The 19,194-nt window shown below is 32.4% G+C and overlaps 1 protein-coding gene across 2 annotated transcripts; it reads left to right on the top strand.

Moving 5' to 3' along the window:
• Window positions 1-6,383: 6,383 nt before the first annotated feature.
• On the top strand, window positions 6,384-12,838 carry LOC108346141 (DNA mismatch repair protein PMS1). 2 transcript variants are annotated; one of them, XM_017585145.2, is made up of 11 exons: window positions 6,384-6,765; window positions 6,843-7,166; window positions 7,437-8,663; window positions 9,233-9,492; window positions 9,567-9,693; window positions 9,969-10,037; window positions 10,189-10,262; window positions 10,527-10,592; window positions 11,380-11,483; window positions 12,119-12,306; window positions 12,483-12,838. In XM_017585145.2, the coding sequence occupies exons 1-11, from the start codon at window positions 6,544-6,546 to the stop codon at window positions 12,603-12,605; spliced, it is 2,784 nt and encodes a 927-aa protein (XP_017440634.1). In that variant the 5' UTR covers window positions 6,384-6,543; the 3' UTR covers window positions 12,606-12,838. The 2 variants fall into 2 exon arrangements, with proteins under 2 accessions (XP_017440634.1, XP_017440635.1); XM_017585146.2 differs by lacking the exon at window positions 12,483-12,838 and having other exon boundaries at window positions 11,380-11,487; window positions 12,119-12,261.
• Window positions 12,839-19,194: the final 6,356 nt, after the last annotated feature.

Genomic DNA, 19,194 nt, shown 5'->3' with positions numbered 1-19,194 from the left:
CAGACAACTCCTACTAGACGATCTACCAGGCGTTTGCCACCAAACAACTCCTAACCAAACGGTCTACCAGACACTTACCTGTTAAGACAAAATCGGTTTTGCGCCTAAACGTTCTCTTGTTTTAAAGTTTAACCAAATAACATTAAATGGAATAATAATCTAAAAACAACATAGGATGAAAACATAAGACTTAGAACCAAAATCTCCAACACATAAAACCTTAGGAAAGCACCTAAAATTTTAAGAAGCAGAGAAACAACCAAGACCAAACACCCAGACATAATGCTAAAAAACGACTATCTAGTCAAAAATGTCTAAAAGAGTTGAAGTTAAATGCATACAGCTTATCATACCTAAAGGGCATTTAGTTTAGCTCTCAGGAAAACAAACCATGTCAAGACGATGTCATTGACAAAACACACTAAAAGACTAAAACTTAAAACACCAAGAGAAAACTTAAAGTAAGCTAAATGTTGTTTGTTTAGAAAGGCAAAATCACAAGAAGCGTTTACTCTATATAAACGATACCATGAGCTAAAACATTACTTCATCAGACGATGAAGGCCTTAATCAACGATTGGTATCTATAGAAAAAAACTTAATTGTCAAACACTACCTCAACGGTAGGAAATCATAAAGCACTTTGTTGTTCTGAGCAAACATTTTCAACGTTCAAAAACAACAAAAGTGTTAAGAAAAGACATATTTGTTACATGCACAATCTACTCTATTCTTTGCAGATGAGTTATTCTACATGCATCCACAAACTTCAAATCAAAATATCATAAGTGAAAGTTAGAGACAAAAGAGATATTCACAAAATGTTCTTCACTTGAAGTCATGTCTAAAAGAACGTATAACCTACTTCAAGCAAAGTTCTGAAAAAGCATGTCTGCTATGACAAGTTGACTTTATCCAACGGTTGTTGTACACGAAGAAAGAGAAACACAAGAATCAAGGCCAAGAGCCTAGTCTAATGGACATTTATCTAAAAAAGCTATAAATAAAAGATCTTTCAAACGAAGAATCAAGAGGATAGCATACAACGAAATATTCATCCTAAGAAGCGTTCAAAAGAGAAAAGAAAGAGCTCAAGAAAAAGAATACATCTGAGTGTTTAGACTGCATTGTATTGTAATTACATCCTCTCTATGAAAGTAATAGTCTGAATGACTTGTAAGCAATCTTTGATTGCAATTCTAAAGAGAATTTAAACACTTGCTGAACTCGGTTTAGATAGAGGAAATCTAGGCAAGGTTACTTAGTACCAAGAGTGCTGCAAATACTTATTCAGTCTAGGGTAACAGGTGGTTATTCGCTGACTATGACCAGGATTGGTGAGAATACTCAGTCGTAATTTTGTTGAAGATTATAGTTGAACCCTCTACGGAAGAGACTAGACGTAGCTCAGGTGGAGCAAACCAGTATAAAATATTTGTGCATTAATTTCTTCTCTTAAGTAAACGCTCTTCTTACAAAACATGCAGTTGTGTTTTTATTTCTAAAATATAAGAAACTTCTATGAATAAAGGAAGTTCTTACAAACTCTATAGAGTACATTCTATATAGTATGACAAAAGCACTTCTTGTTATAATCCTTTATTAGGTCGAGCGTTAAGCGTTTAAAAGAAAATCATAAAGGTTGACAACATGCTATATCATAAGGGATGCAAAAAGAATTTTTCCATTAACATTATTCAACTCCCTCCCCTTTGTAGTGCTTTTTAGGTATTTCATTACTACTAGAAGATCTACCAGACGCTTTTCACCAGACAACTGTTTACCAGACAATGATTATCACTAGACAATGATTATCACCAAACACTTACTACCAGACAGTTTTCACTAGATTTTTTTTGTACAATAGGAGGCCAACTAAGTCTTAAATGGCCTCAAGACAGTTCCCAAAACTGCAGACCCAAAACCATGATTTTTGAATTATATTTGTAAAAACTCCTATTTTATGCGCAAAACTCAACCTTCTTCTAATTTGTTACAAACCAAATTTCTGTAAAAATACATCAACTCAGATTCACTAAATATATATTCCTAAATTCATCAATAAAGAACTTTTCATGACAACAAATCAACTATACACCAACATGCATAAGTTTTCAATTCAACACACCACCCTTTTTAAGCACCCAACATACCAAATTTCACGATTCAATTAAATTTCACAAATCAATCATCACATCATCATACAAACATGAAATATCACATGCATACCAAATCCAAACCAAATAAACTAGTTTTCCTTACCTGATGAAAGCTCAACCGCTTAAAAGGCCAACCATGTTCTCACAATTTTAAAGATACTAATTACACCTATAAGCAACAGAAACATGATCATGGTATGAGATTACAAAGTTGATCAATAGAGAACCTAAAAGAAAGCTTAAAGGAGGCATGTAACTTAAAAATAGCCACATGTAAAGAAGAAATGTGGAACCAAAGAAAAGAGCATAAATTTACTTACTCTTTTTGACAAATTTACTTATTAATTTTAAATAAAAATAAAATTAAAAAAATATGTTAAACGATTTTCAAAAACTATTAACTTAACGTTTTTTAAAATCGTTTAACATTTTTTTATATTTTTGTTAATTTAAACTTTAATAAAAAATTAATTTTTTTAGTATTTTAATATAATTTTTTTGAATTTAACATATTTTTAAATTTCTTTTATTATAAAATTTAAAAAATATTTAGTTTATTTTAATATAATTTTATATATTTTATCCTTTTAATAATTATTACGACAATAATAATAATATAAAATCTGATTTAATATATTTTACTAAAATGCTAAAATAAATTAATTATTTATTAATTTTAAATTGGAATACAAAGTTTAGGACAATATATTAAACGATTTTGGAAATCCATTAACATAGTCTTCAACTGTTTCTGAAAATTGTTTAAGCCTTCAACAAAACTTTAATGGTGACAAAAGGGAGGTAAGAAGAGATAACAACGAAAGAAGCCATGGATGGATAGGAGAGAAACCTTAAAAAATTCTTCAATCAAAGCACCTGAAAAAGGAAAAAGAGCAAGTCAATACTCTGAATAGCTACCTGAGAGGAAACATGACGTGCAACAAATGAACTTGAAAGAGGAAAAAGAACAATATCGACGCTCTAAATTGCTGCGAGACGTGTCACCATGCACAACGTAAAACAGAACATATCCACAACATCGAGAGACGTTGAAAGTGTGTAAGAGGTCTGATGAAGGACATGCGATGGTCACCTAGGTGAGACGATCAAAATCGTGTAATTGCCAATCGAAACTAGAACTCCAATAATGGTAATGGTAAACGACAAAGCCAACAACTATAGATAGCGTCATCGCCAACATCGTGTGTAGTGGCAAAGACAACAACAATTTTTTTCTCAAAAGAACCAGACTCTATATATCGTGTTATATATTGTAAAAATTATGTATGAAATTAATCTTTCGTTAAATATAAACATAGGGTTCTTAAAGGTTTTTAAAACATTCAAGCCTTCAACTATTTTTAAAACCTTTCTAACCTTTAATAGTTTTCGAAAATGGTTGAAGATTTACAATATATATTTTCACAAAAATAACTAAAAATGATATTAGAATTTGATTTTTCAAAAACTAAATTTTAACATTTTTCACAAAAATTATTTAAAAAAAAGTAAGAATTCAGTTCAAAAATGAAATTTTAACCTCTTTCAAAACTATGTTATCCAAATAAATAGGCTTAATGTTTCGGTAAGTTCCTTTTTTTCGTCCAGAATCTCAAATAGGTCCCCTACTTATTCGGTGTCTCAATTGGGTCCTTATTTTTGAAAAATTGAATCAAATAGAGGTTTGCTGTCAAATTCGACAAATGTCGTTAAAGAGGGTATTACGTGGCATGCTGACAGTGTACTTTTAATTGACGTGACATTAGAAACGTGTTTTGTGTATTTTTTTAATTTGTGAACTAAAAGCTGCAAGCCAAATTTGGAAAAAGTAATTACATTAAGGGCAAAGTGGGCAAAAATAAAATAAAAATAAGCGCAGCAACCCCTTTCTCTTTCGAAATCAAAAATAGAGTGAGATTTAGGGTTCGTGGGAGTGCGATCTTTTTTCAGCTACTAAAAAATAATGTTAGGAGTGGTGGTGATTGTTTCCGATACTCTGATACGTTGAACTTTAACCTCTGAAATTAATAAATGCAAGTTCTGTTTGGACAGTGCTGGACTGTTCTTGAAATACAAATTGGAAATTTCAGGAGAGCAAGAGAGTTCTTTGATGCTGCCACGATTGCTGATAAGAAGCAAGTTGCTGCTTGGAATGGATGTGCAGTTCTAGAGTTAAAGCATGGAACTATAAAGTGACTTATGTTTTTTTTCTTCTATTTGTTTTTCTTCTTTTTAATAGAAAGCAGTGTAGGCTAGTCCCAAAAGTAGTTTTTATTGGCATGTATGGGGCGTTTTTGAAGCAAACATTGGCAACATTGACAAGGGAAGAAAACTTTTAAAGATAGGCCACACTCTAAATCTGAGGGATCTTGTTCTACTTCAGTCTCTTGCTTTATTAGAATACCAACACTCAACTACAAACCTTGCTCGAGTTTTGTTCAAGAGAGCGTCAAAATTGAATCCAAGGCACCAACCTGTTTGGTTTGTAAGAAATTTATTTTCTTGGATGATTTATCGTAAATATCATTACCCAATTTTTTATTCCCATTTTTTACTCTACATCAGCCGTTTCAGGTTTTCTCCCACGAACCCTAAAACTCATCTTCGAATCTGTTTTCAAATTCGAAAGAGAAAGGGACTGCTGCCCTTTTTTTTTTGCCTACTTTGCCGAAATTACTTTTCCCAAATTTGACCTGCATGTTTTAATTCACAAATTAAAAAATACACAAAACATGTTTTTAATGTCACGTCAACTAAAAGTATACTGTCAGCATGCCACGTAACACTCTCCTTAATGGACATTTGTCCAATTTGACGACAAACCCTATTTGATTCAATTTTTCAAAAATAAGGACTCAATTAAGACAGTAGGAGACCTATTTGAAATTCTGGACGAAAAAAGGGACCTACCGAAACATTAAACCAAATAAATATTAACTATAGTGTTATCCTCATAAATAAATAAAGGCTTAATAGCAATGATGGTCCCTATTTTCGTCAGGTTTGTTCGAAATGGTCCTAGTTTTTTTTATGTTCAATGTTGTCCTAAAGAATGTAATTTATGTTCAATTTAGTCTTTTTTTCAGACGGTGTTTAAATCGTTAACAATCCACTGTCTACAAAACCCAAATGAGATGGCATTTAGAAGTTGTCACGTCACCATCTTCTTCAACCTTCAGCCCAAACAGAAACTGAAACCCTAATTTCTCTCTAGCCACCTAACCCTAGAGCCGCCACACCTAAACCCTCAGGCCACTACCGTAATCATCAAAGACCTTCAAACGCAACCCAGAAGACCATCACTAGGATGCCGCTGCGACCATCTCCACGTGCCACCATCTTCATCGCGTGCCTTCGCCATCGTCTTCTTCCCAGTTCGCGCTGCCACCATACCCCCACCGCCAGCACCATGCCGTTGTGCCATCATCCTCTCCTTCCACCATCTACCTTGCGTCAGTTGCCGCGAAGCGCACTTCCACCATCATCAATTGAACCGGAAACCTGCATCAAATCCAATCCAGAAAACCCACAAATACCCAAAAACAACACCGTTGCGATTCGTGATGTCTTCACGAGTTTGTCCTTCTCCATTAACGCAACCTAGCAGTTCGAAACCCTCAACCCTATCGCGCCTAAGAACCACCATATTTGCGAACCTGCTTCTCCCTCGTGCTTTCATCAACCTGCAATGAAACACAATCAGCCCAAAATTCCCAAATTAGAAACCCACAGAACCCTAATATTGCACATTCACCTAGTGCAAGACCACCAACATCCATCACAAGGGCAAGGCTACAACGTCTTCATCTTCTTCTTCTTTTAGCCAACATCGTTGCGAGAGAGAACAAGAATCGTAACCGTCACTAGCGCGCTTCCATCATTACAACAATGAATGACCTCCTTGATTAGGATACGTGGCAGCTCCACGTGGGCAGTTAAATGCCATCTCATTTGGGTATTGCACAACTGGACAGTTGGACGTTAACGATCTAAACATCATCTACAAAAAAAGACTAAATTGAACATAAATTACATTATTTAGGACAACATTAAACAGAAAAAAAAAAGTAGGATTATTTCGAACAAACCTGACAAAAATAGGAACCATCAATGCTATTAAACCATAAATAAATTAAGAAAAAAAAATCGAAATCGAAATCGAAATGAAAATGGTAAGAGTAATGAATTAGTTTCCCTTTATTCAATTAAGTACAACCTAAAAGGTATAGCGAAATATGAGTGTTCATATTATTTCCCTTTAGAGTTTCTGCGCGCTTTAGTTGCCGTTGCCGCTTCAGTTTTGGCGGTAAAATTCGCAGGGTTTTTTGGTCGATTTGAACTGTGGTTTTGCTAATCGAGTGTGTGAAAAAACACCGAAACAGAAATGGTAGTTGAAGCTAAAATCATCAAGCCTATCGGCAAGGGCATCGTTCACAGAATCTGCGCCGGTCAAGTTATCCTTGACCTCTCTTCCGCCGTCAAGGAACTTGTCGAAAACAGCTTGGACGCCGGCGCCACCAGCGTCGAAATCTCCCTCAAAGACTTCGGCGAAAAATGGTTTCAGGTAATCGACAACGGTTGCGGCATTTCCCCGGACAATTTCAAGGTATTATTCATTTATCACTCAAAACACCGCAAACATCGTTATTAGGGTTTACGTTTATTTTTAACCATTATTTTTAGTTTCTTGCGCTGAAGCATCACACATCGAAGTTAGCAGAATTTCACGATCTTCAGTCTCTCACCACTTTTGGCTTCCGAGGTGAGGCGCTGAGTTCGCTTTGCGCTTTGGGGGAATTGACTGTTGAAACGAGAACGGCGAGCGAACCTGTTGCTACGCACTTGACTTTCAATAATTCAGGTGTTCTCGTGTCAGAAAGGAAAACTGCACGGCAAATTGGAACCACCGTTATGGTAAAAGAGTTGTTCTCCAGTTTGCCTGTTCGGAGCAAAGAGTTCAGTCGTAACATACGCAGGGAATATGGCAAGCTGGTTTCTCTGTTGAATGTGAGTCTCTATTCTCTGTGTGAAAATATGTAGGCCTGTTTGGATTAATTAATAAGTACTTATAAGGCAAGAAAACAAGATAATTTTTCTCCGATATACTAAAATTAACTTATACATCTAAAGTTTGCTTTGGAAAATCTAAATAAACGAGAAAAATTCTACATTAGCTAATTCTTCTTCATGAGGGAAACTTATTAAAGTTTACATTTTCATTTTCTTCTCCTATAATTTTAGTTGTTATTGTTAAATATGAGCATTTACTTTCTTCAGGCCTATGCGCTTATAGCGAAAGGTGTTCGTTTTGTCTGCACCAATACGACTGCTAAAAATGTGAAATCTGTGGTTCTTAAGACGCAAGGAAGTGGTTCACTTAAAGATAACATCATAACAGTGCTTGGCATGAACACTTTCAACTGCTTAGAGCCTGTAACATTGTCTATATCTGATTCTTGCAAGGTTGAGGGTTTCCTTTCCAAGTCTGGACAGGGTAACGGACGCAACTTGGGAGATAGGCAGTATTTTTTTGTTAATGGTAGACCGGTGGATATGCCTAAAGTCAGCAAACTTGTGAATGAGTTGTATAAGAGTGCAAACTCTAAACAGTATCCCGTTGCTATTTTGAATTTTATAGTTCCTACCAGAGCATATGATGTCAATGTGACTCCTGACAAGAGGAAAATATTTTTTTCTGAAGAAAGTGTCTTATTGCAAGCCATGAGAGAGGGATTGCAACAAATTTATTGTGCTGGTAAAGTCTGTTACTCTATTAATGAAGTTATGCTGCCTCCTCAAAAAGAAGAGTGTGTTGAGTTGCGTTCCTCTAATGGGAAGTCTCCTATTGTAATGAAACTATCATCGTCAAATGACAGTCATCCTCGAGAAAAACATTGTAATGAAAGTAACAATGTTAGCATTTGTCTAGATGAACTTAATATGCAGTGTGACAATGATACTATATCTCAGGATGAGCTTGAGAAGAAACATATTGCTGATATAAAAAATGCTTCTAAATCTATTAATGAGTATCAGTACTCACATGTTGAAGAAGGGTTAATTTGTGATAATAATGGAAGTTTAATGAACCAGGAGTTCACACTCAGAGCACATAACACTTCAAAGGTTGACAATAATGGAAGGCAGTCAGCTCATCCTGGTAGAATTAGACATGATCAACATACTATTGTCTCAAAGACAATTAATAGTGGCAACACTTCTAGTCAATATTCATTTAACCATTCAAGACATGTTCAGTCCACTCTTAAGAATTTTGTTTCTGTAAATAAAAGAAATCGTGATGGTGTATTTAGAGCTTTATCTGGAGTGCCTGTTCTTAGAAATCAAGATTCTCATTGTCAATTGAAAACTGCAAATACTGAAACAAATGACCTGATTACAAGATCATCACTTTGTTTGGACCAAATTGATGAAGCTTCAAGGGCAAGTGAGATTGAATCTTTTAATTGTGACTCCTCTGACAGAGAACCTGAATCTAATATGGTAGGTAGTTTGAACTGCTAAAACTTCATACATTGATACTGTTTAATTCTTGCATGCACTATGTTGATATTGGTTTTTTAAATTATTTGATATTTTGTTATTAATAATTTCATTTCTAGAAATTTATGTTTTAGAACATATATGTCAATAAAAGAAATAAGTAAATGCAATATATTGGAGATGTTCTTGTAAAACATTCAGTTATTCAACTGGATGTTAGTTTCTGTTTTCTGTTATATTTGTGTAACCTATTTAGAAGACTTTAGAGCCTATATATGCGTTTCTTGTATTTTCTTTCTGATTAAGTGAAATAATATTCAGTTTAGTTATTTTGTTAAGCTTTTCTTTGTCTTTTCTTCATACCATTTTTCTGATACACAGTGTTCATGTCTTTACCTCATTCATTGCACATTTTTTGTTGCTTTTTCTGAGGTGAAGACCTCCCTGCCCTTGTTATACTTATTTCTTTCCAATAAAATTTCTTCTTTTGTCCAATATAAATAAAAAGTCAATTAAAAAATCCTGCTATTTTCTCAGTTTTCTTTATATATATGTGTGCTGATTTACAGGAAATCAATCTAAAGAATAATACACCTTTAGCCGATACACCATCAATTACTCCTGGCATTGATATGATCTCTACAGATGCTTTGGCCTCAAGCCCTCTAGTACATTCTTCACCTGCACTGTTAGATTCTTCCAAGTCTTCTGGTCGTAAGATATGCTCTAACATGCAATTTTCTTTTCAAGAGCTTAAGAAAAGGAGAGAGAAGAGGATTTCTCTGTTTCAATCCAGTAATTTTGGATGTGGAAAAGCTAAAGACAAGAGGTTTTTATTTCTGTGCCCTCTGTATGAAATAGGAAAATATCTCTATGCTGACTTTTACCTATATTTGATGTTAGTCTCTATTCGGCTGCAACATTGGAGCTTTCACTATCACAAATTGGAGAGGAAAAAGAAAGGGCCTTGGCAGCAGCAGCTACTGAACTTGAGAGATTTTTTAGGAAGGAAGACTTCAGCAGAATGAAGGTCCTTACTTAGTATGCTTCATTTATTCTTGATACTATTTTGTATTATTGTGGTGGTGTTTGGTTGTTTGCTAGCTTAGAAAATGGTCAATCTAGAAGCTGTTTGGGGTTTTTGAGTTTTTTTTTCCTGCAAAAAACCCTAGTCATTTTTGTTTCTGAATTTTGAATACGTTGTCAGAATCTCTAAATTATCATGGCTGAATTAAAATATATGTACAATCCAAGTACATACATTATGTATTTACCGATGATTACTGAGGCCACATGTTTGAACAGGTTATTGGGCAGTTCAACCTTGGGTTTATCATTTGTAAATTGGATCAAGATTTATTCATTGTGGATCAGGTAATTTCCAATATACTTTTGGAACTAATTGGTCCGTGGTTTCTTCAACCATTCCCTTTAATAAATAATTCATATAAATGCATCCTTTAGCTAAATTTAAATTTTGTTCTTTACCGAAACATAATTTGTGTTTGAGCATGACCGTTTTCAGCATGCTGCTGATGAGAAGTTTAATTTTGAGCGTCTATCGCAATCAACCATCTTGAATCAACAACCCCTTCTGAGGTGAGGAGTTTATATCATTATTCACTAATCATCACTGTGCACCTATTATTCTTGTTTTTCTTTTTGGAGTGGAGGGAGCTTTCAATGACATGTTACAAAGGTCTTGTTAAGTTAAAAAAATTAGAGTATGATTAGAGCAGAAACTTTGATTGTTAAAGTACAATTGCAATTACCATATATGGATGATACAACACACGACAGCAATTTATCTCTTGTCTTTTTTTGTTCATGATCTAACTTCACCAATAAAAATGTCATATGTAGGTCAATAACATTGGAATTATCCCCTGAAGAAGAAATAGTAGCATCGATGTACATGGACATAATCAGGTAAAAGTAGAGCCATATTGATTAAGTATTGATATGTTAATTTCACTTATTTCTGGATTTCTTGTTATTGCAAGAAAGTACATTTCATTAACAGGATCCTGATGTCAATCCTGCATCATTCAAACTATTTACATTTCCTGTTTTCTGTAGCCAGGACATGAATGGGCTGCAGAAGTATCTCTTTTTACCTTCTCATTTAGTTTATTTGGTTTTAAAAACAAGTTGCCTCAAATGGTCAACATTGAAAAGTGATCGGTTTTTAAGTTTATTTTATAGTAGCTGTTATCTACTGTCACCTTAACATAATCAATTCTCAATGTACCAGTTATGAATTTATAAAAATCAATTGACCACTTATGACCCACATGAAACTGGTGATTAAAATACTGCACTGTGTTAACAGTAAGTCGATTCAATGGGTGACCTGGTTTACCTTAATTATGAAAAAATACATAGTTTTGGCATATTTTTCCACCTAGAAAAGCTTGAGTGACTTATAAGAACAGAAATCACAGATGTGAACTCTGAGCTCGACAGCTTGTCGGCTGCAGACTTTAACTCTTTGCATAATTTCTGAAATATTGTCTTGCTTGAGGGTACACCATTGGTCCATTATTCTTGATCTAGTGTATCTTGTAGTGCTGGTTACTTTTGTATATGGAGGTTTCATTGAAATTGAATTAAGTTTTCTAGTTAAGAAGTTTCACTGTGGTATACTTTTGTCTTGTTTTTGCTTCTATAGGTTTAGTGTGATCAGTAACATGCATTTGCATTATTCTCATTTCAGGAAGAATGGATTTACTTTGGAAGAGGATCCAAATGCACAACCTGGATGCCGTTTTAAATTAAAGTCTGTTCCCTTCAGTAAGAACACTGTGTTTGGAATTGAAGGCAGGTGAATTTTGTAGATTTTATCCTTGATATGACCACATCAAAGTAAATAAGTGATAAGCATGTGCAGTGGACATGAAATTCTCATCATACTCTTTTTATTTTTAATTTTATATTTGAATTGGAAGATTTCTCAGGCCAAAGTTGGAAGACTAGCTGTTTAAGTTGATATATGACTCAAGTAACCGAGTTATTGAAAACATCCTTGATTAACTTATGATACAAGTTAAGCCTACAATGTTCTGCATGAACATGCATTAGGATATATTGATTTAGGAAACATGAATGACATTCAAATTGTGGTTAAGTTTTAGAAAAACCCTCAGCCTTTGTAAGGATCTGCGGAGCCAGCATGCTTAACCTTGGGAATCATTACGATACCCTTGGTAGTATAATATCCTTTGAATTGAGATTTTTCCATTCCATGATACCAAAGTTGTTAATATTTTCTATATATATGTATACCCCGGTGTCTAAAGCTTTGACTTAAAGATTGACACATTTGAATCTTGGGATTGTCTAGATCCCTTGCCTTAGTGAATTACTTGCTTCTTTTCAATGATGTATTAAAACTTCCACTAGGGTAAAGAGAATGATACATTGAAGTGATTAACAATAAGCATTTTTCCCAACAGATGTTAAGGAGCTGATCTCTACACTGTGCGATGGTGATGGCCACATGGAATGTTCCATTGTTGGTAGCTTTAAACTGGACTCCTCAGATTCTATATGTCCATCAAGAGTTCGTTCAATGTTGGCATCACGTGCATGTCGATCATCAATTATGGTGGGTGATGCACTTGGAAGAAATGAAATGAGAAAGGTAGTGCATCACATTATTTTAATCACTGCCCCCTCCCCTTCATTAACAAACATGTTAAAAAAAATGCAGAACTGGGATGATAAGCATCTGGTTTTGTGGGAACTAAATTTAAATAAATTGAAGTTTAAATGTTATATCCTTATAGACTGATTTGTAGCTTACACTAATTGTTTCAGATACTTGACCATATGGCTGAACTCAAATCCCCTTGGAATTGTCCTCACGGCAGACCAACCATGCGCCATTTAGTCGACTTGACAAAAATTCACAAGAAGTCTGAGCATAAAATGCAGATGTAGTCAACAATGGACTTTTAGCCTGATCGCCACTGTTAGAAGTTAAGGCAGTTATGTAACTTATTTTGTACAAATACCTGTAAATATTTGTTCTCAAATGTTACTGTAAATTTAATGTGCCTGGATATCTTGGGTGCGTGCATACCTGACGCGCTGAAATTATTTTTCAGCTATCCTTCTTTACTTCGCTAAAGGTCTCAGCAAAATGCTATAGCTGCATAACTTCTGAGCTTTCATTCGACTATACTCTTAACGCCCTAGCAAGCACTTTGGTTACGAATTAGGCTTACTTGGGATTGGGAGAATTTGTAGCGTGGAGTGTAGTTTTTATGTAACAAAAGTAGTTTTAATAGGGGATTCATATGTTATGTGATTCAAAATGCAGATGCTATCTATAAACAATACAAAACAGTGGACACAAATAGTAACTACAAGACATGTGGCAAGCTCTCACAGCAACATGTTTCAAAAGCAAAAGAAAAGTTACTCTTTTAAATAAACAAAATGGTTGACATAGAAGCCTAACATTGTAACACGTGTCCATTTTAAAATTCAGGTTCACAATTTTCTTTTCTCTATGAGATTTTATATTTTCTTTTATGTTTAATACTTATTTTGGTCTTTATTTTCATAACTTTTGTTGAAAGTGGTCATTGACTTTTTTCAACATTTAAAGTGGTTTTAATTTTTGTAATTTTTGTTCAATTTAGTTTTTTTCTTTTACAGCGTCTAAATGGTTAACAATACAATGTCCACGTGAGCCTCAATAAATGACGTGGTTGTCCATGGTCTCTTTCCACCTCATTATCTTCAACCTCTCATCAGCAAATCACCATGGTTTCCTTCCACTGTCACTGGCGATTCGTCATCCTTGCACCTTCCATCTTTGTCAACCACTAGATAGCAACATAGAGCCACTGCAAGTAATTATTGTTTGAAATCGCAACTTGTAGCAGAAAGACCTTGAACTTGCAATCTCAAATCACAATGCGAGGTTGCATTACCACAGTCCCATTTCCAAACCATGACGAAATCTAACTATATTTACCATGCACAATGTCATTTATCATCTTCACCAAACCAACAAAATCTCAAGTTGCGAGTTCAACGCTTCGTAGCGTCTCATTTATGTTCTCACGCAAATGCGCACTATCAAATCTCCTCGCATTCATCGAAACAATCTAAAAAATGGATAAGAAATTTGTCTCGACACATCCGCATAAACAATCCACACATGAAAATAAACACAAGCTGAAAAATGTTTCTCTCATTAACCATTTAAAAATTTCTAGAAACTATGTTACATAAATTATGTGCTATTTTTGTAAGTGTGTTAACATTATTTTTTGAGAAAAAAAATTTAGTAAAAAAATGTATTAAAAATTTGTGATTTTCACTATGTATGAAATCACTTTTTAATTTTTTTATTACTATTATTAACACTGATAGTATATATTAATAGTTATAGTAATCTAATGAATACAAATTATTAAAAACAAAATATAAATAAATCGATAATTTATACAAATTAAAATATATGAGAGAATTTTGTCCACTCCATGACTTTGTCTCATTAGTGATAGAGGCGTTCTTTTTGCATTTTCATAACTTCGTCCTGCACCTCCAAAATTACATTGTTGTCCTTTGATTTGCACATGTGTGAGTGAGTTATGATTGAGTAATGATAATGTTTGTTTTTTACCAACCAATTAAATAGACATACTTGTATATACATATAAGTGCACCCTCCAAAATTCACTTGTTCACTTATGCTTTCTTACTCTCTTATTTTCCCTCTTTTCATTGTACATTTTGCTGATAGTTATGGTGGTGATTGTGGTGGTAGCTATCGTCTTAATGTTGTTCTTCGTTAATGGTGTTATTCTTCATTGAGGTCATCATTCGAGTTAAAATTTACATTTGGAAAACCCTTAACCGACTTTTTGTCAAGGGCCAATGTATTTCGAAATATATTGATCATTTAATTTTTTAATTTAATTGATGTATATAATGTGTTATATTTATTTATTTATCAATTAATTTGTATTATATGTTGTTAGTATTTATTTATTAGTTAATTTATGACATGTGTCAATGTTTTTGATTTTTTACTTAATTTATAATATGTTAATGTTTTATATTTATAATTTAAATCTTAATATGTTTTGTTTTTTTATTTATTAGATAATTTTTAATATGTGTTAATGTTTTTAAGTTTTATTTAATTTATAATATATTTTTGTTTTTATTTTTTAAATAAGTTATAATATTTTATGTTATTTTTATTTATTAATTAGCTTTATATACGTGTTAATGTTTTTAAATTTTTATTTAGTTTATATTATCTTTATGTTTTGTAATTATTATTTAATTTTTATTATGCTTTGTTGTTTTTTATTTAATTTTTAATTTTTAACATGACTTGATGTTTTTAATTTTTAATTTAATTTATAATAGGTTTATTTTTTCATTTATTATTTAATTTTTAATATGTTTTTTTGTTTGTATTTATTAATTGATTTTTAATAAGTATTAATTTTTTAATTTTTTTTAATTTAATTTATAATATGTTTATTTTTTATTTTTTATTTAACTTTTAATATATTTTGTTGTTTTTATTTATTAGTTAATGTTTAATATGGTTAATTTTTAAAAAATTTTATTTAATTTATAATATGTCTATTTTTTATTTTTTATTTAATTTTTAATAGGTTTTGTTGTTTTTATTTATTAGTTAATTTTTAATATCTGTTTTAAATTTTTTATTTAATTTATAACATGTCTAATTTTTTATTTATTATTTTTTTAATATGTTTTGTTGTTTTTATTTATTAGGTAATTTTTAATATTTTTTAATGCTTTTGAAGTTTTATTTAATTTATAATATGCTTATTTTTTTATGTATTATTTAATATTAATATGTTGTGTTGGTTTTTATTTAATAATAATTTTTAATATGTGATGTTGTTTATTTATGCATTGTTTAATTTTGAATTTGTGTTGTTATTATTATTAGATTGAGAAATATTTAGTGTTATAAATATATTTATTGTAGGAATTTCTAATATGTGATAACTATCCATTTTAATTAATCGATTCTCAAATAAATTTGAATTTTCTTCTTAAGTGAACTGCTTGAGAGTGATTATACAAATAAGTTTATCACTAATGAAATATTTTCCTCATGCAATGATTTAATTGAATGAGTTTTAAATATTGATATCAAATTTGTTGTGGTCATTATAAAATTTGACAAAACAAGCATGAAATTGGAAGAAAAACATTCATTTTGTTAGATTGTGTAAGATCCAAAAAAATAAGAATTTTAAAAATAAAGTAGTTTTGAGACTTTGTGTTTTTGTTTGAAAATTAGTGTTCTTGAGTGTATATTTTTGTTAGAACATAATTGTTACATTATTTCTTTATTTTTTATATTTTTGCCTAGGGGCAAGGGTCTTTTACCTTTATTTAATTGGTGTATAGAAACCCTAGAAACTCTAAATCAAAGAGACAAAACAAAAGAAGAGAGGAGATTGGCGTTTTGGGAGAAGAAGAGAGAGAGCGACAATAAACTCTTAGTGTAAAGGAATATTGATGGTGTTTTAGGGTTATAGATAAAGCCTTATGATTGGCCAAAGTATGGGGAAGCTTACCTTTGTTTGTTTATGGTTGTATGTTATATGTGCTCTTAATTATCTTAATTCGTAATCTTTGTTTTGGTACATGTGTATATGCTTATGATTATTTGTGGTTATTGTTGGTTATTGTTATCCCAACAAAGGGTTTGATGTTAAGGGAGAACAAAGTTATGATACTTGAGAGTTTCCATGCAAATATATATATATATATATATATATATATATATATATATATATATATATATATATATATATATATATATATATATATATATATATATATATATATATATAGTAAGTGTTGGGCTATTAGGCTCCCTTCCTATGTGGAGAATAGGCAAAATAATGTGGACCATTATGTCTCAATTTGTTTTAGTGGAGATGAGTCAGATTAGTAGGGCACATTAGAGCCATTTTAAGAGAAGAAAAAGCTAAGTGAGAGAGAAAGGAAAAGAAGAAGTCATTCCTGCATAACATAAAACCTACACTGGTGTTTTCATCATTCTAAAGTTGTTCACTGTTGGATCGGACTAGTTTTTGGATATTGGGTTCCAGACGTATGGTTCTTCATTCTGACCGTTCGGGTCGTCAATTGGAGGTCTAGTTTGGGAGAAAAATGCTCGCATCAACAGCTCTGTTTTGGAGAATTTCATAAAATCTACAGTGGTGTTTTCGTCGCTGTGAAGTCGTTTACCATTGGATCAGACTGATTTTTGTACATAAGGTTCTAGATGTATGGTTCTTCATTCTGACCGTTCGGATAAGCAACAACTTTGTTTTGGAGAATTTTCATCTTCTTAGTTCTTATTTGTAAGCATTATGCTTAGTTAGTTTGGCTTATTGAAAACCATATTTGGTATTTTTATCGGAGACTCTTTTTCACCTTATTATATCTAGATTATTCAAGTTGTGTATTATATGTGATTGAGTATGTTTACATGGGTATGTGATGCTTGAATGCATGTATGATGTGTTAACTATATTTTCATGTGATATAGGGTTGGTGAATGTATATTTGAATGCTTGAATCAAGTCTAGAATGTGTTTCAATTCGGAAATAATCGATTATCTACACGTTGGTTTTGAGTGTGGTTTCGGGAATAATCGATTATTTGGGATGATAATCGATTATCCCTTCCTGTGTGATGTTTCTGGGTAAATTTCACTGAGATAATCGATTATCTTAAGTGATATAATTGATTATCACAGTGCATTTTGGTGAAAATAGCGAATTTGATGAAGAATGAAGGTGAACCAAGCTTGAGGAGCTGTGAGACATGATGATAATCAGATATTGAGGTTAGTGGTTATGTTTAGGGTCAATTTGACTTGTGGTTGAGAGTGAAGCATAAACGAGTGTTAGGATGTACTTGAGTATGTGATTGATGAGCATGAGAGTGGAGGATAAGTCTACTTGTTGTACCTCGTAAATCCTGGTTCTATCTGTGGATATGTGTTTCCTTTTGCCTTGTGTGCATTGGAAGAAGATGATCTCTAAGGGAGGCTACAAGTGGGCTGTAGGAGCGGCTACAGTCAGTGAGGTGGGGTACATGAGTGAGATAAACTCTTTTCACTATGGTATTATGGTACGGTGATGGTCATGGTGTTGTTCATGATTGGGATAGTCATGATGGTGGTGTATTATGGCGATGATCATGGTACTTGAGATGCTTCAGGTTATGTTATGTTGATAGTGATGTTACTATAATGGTTATGGTAAGTAGCTAGCATTGATGCTAATGAGTGGATAGACCAAGGGTCTATGTGTGAGATGTTAGTGATGACATCAAGGCTTAGAGATCAATGATCGATGATCGAAGTTCAAGGATCGAGGATTGAGTAATTCAGTATAATTGAGTTGTTTATGTTAGAGGATTAGGAATTCCATTGTTATTACTACTATGTATGGAGTATTTGATTATGGTTGATATATATAAGTAGAAGGTGTGTATCTTGTTGTGTGTTTGATTATGGTTGATATAATCAATATGTATGTATCGTGTTGTTATGATTGTTTTATCGGTAGCTTACCCCATACATATTTGTGTTTGTGTTTGTGAATGAAATTATCGGTGATGATCGTATAATGTGTTATATGTAAGCAGATAATGTTACAGATGTTCCAGAGGCGTGATTGACTCGAGAGAGGATGAGATTGGAGTATTTCTTTAAGACAATATTTAAAGTTAGGGTATAACCTTGAGATTCATTTAAAGTTATTTTGTTTTACAAGTTAAGACAATATAATTGGAGTATTTCTTTTATTATTTTATTACTCGAAATAACGTAATTAAATAAGTTTTTTTTAAGTATGTTTCCGCGCTATGATAAATTTTGAATTTTAACGAGTTTCAATAACCAGTGACATCTTAGAAATCGAGATGTTAGATGTTGTGAAAGAAGTGAGAAGTATAGGAAGCATAAATAAGATGTTTAATCTAGTGTATCTAGGACAAGAAAATGTGAGAGTCTATTTAGGTTGAGGGCAAAGGGTTGAGTTTTAAAGATTATTTATGACTATCGCAACTATGAATTAGCTTAGACTTGGGTAAGTCATCCTTTTTCTGGGAAGTTAAATGTTGTTGAACAATCAAAGCTTATATAAAAGAACAAAAAATCAAAACAATATTTCAATTTTTTAATATTTGAAATAATAAACCTAAAGATAATATAAACTTAATAAATAAAAATATTGTATTATTAAAATATATCAAATATTTGAAAATTTAAATTTCTCAAGAATATTAAAAAAAATCTAAAAATAAATTAAAAATCAATCTTAGTTACAAAAAGACTTCTTTTGTCCCCAGTTTTGCTCGATTATGTCAATTTGGTCCTTGGTTTTAAAAAAGGGTCAACTTGATCCTCATTTATTAAATTTTGCGTCAAAATCGTCCCTTCCGTTAAATAGAAATAAACGGCGTTAAGGGATTGATGATTTGGCATAAACACAT

Source organism: Vigna angularis, chromosome 3 (assembly GCF_016808095.1).
Source record: "Vigna angularis cultivar LongXiaoDou No.4 chromosome 3, ASM1680809v1, whole genome shotgun sequence".
Lineage (NCBI taxonomy): Eukaryota > Viridiplantae > Streptophyta > Magnoliopsida > Fabales > Fabaceae > Vigna > Vigna angularis.
The sequence above is the reverse complement of the archived record's forward strand: the minus strand, read 5'-3'. Positions and strand labels throughout refer to the sequence as shown.

Excerpts from the sequence above, each read along its gene's own strand:
- LOC108346141 (XM_017585145.2), top strand. The coding sequence starts at position 6,544 with ATGGTAGTTGAAGCTAAAATCATCAAGCCTATCGGCAAGGGCATCGTT. Across the intron at positions 7,167-7,436 it reads AGCTGGTTTCTCTGTTGAAT|GCCTATGCGCTTATAGCGAA; the intron begins GTGAGTCTCTAT and ends TACTTTCTTCAG. Across the intron at positions 11,484-12,118 it reads CACTGTGTTTGGAATTGAAG|ATGTTAAGGAGCTGATCTCT; the intron begins GCAGGTGAATTT and ends TTTTCCCAACAG.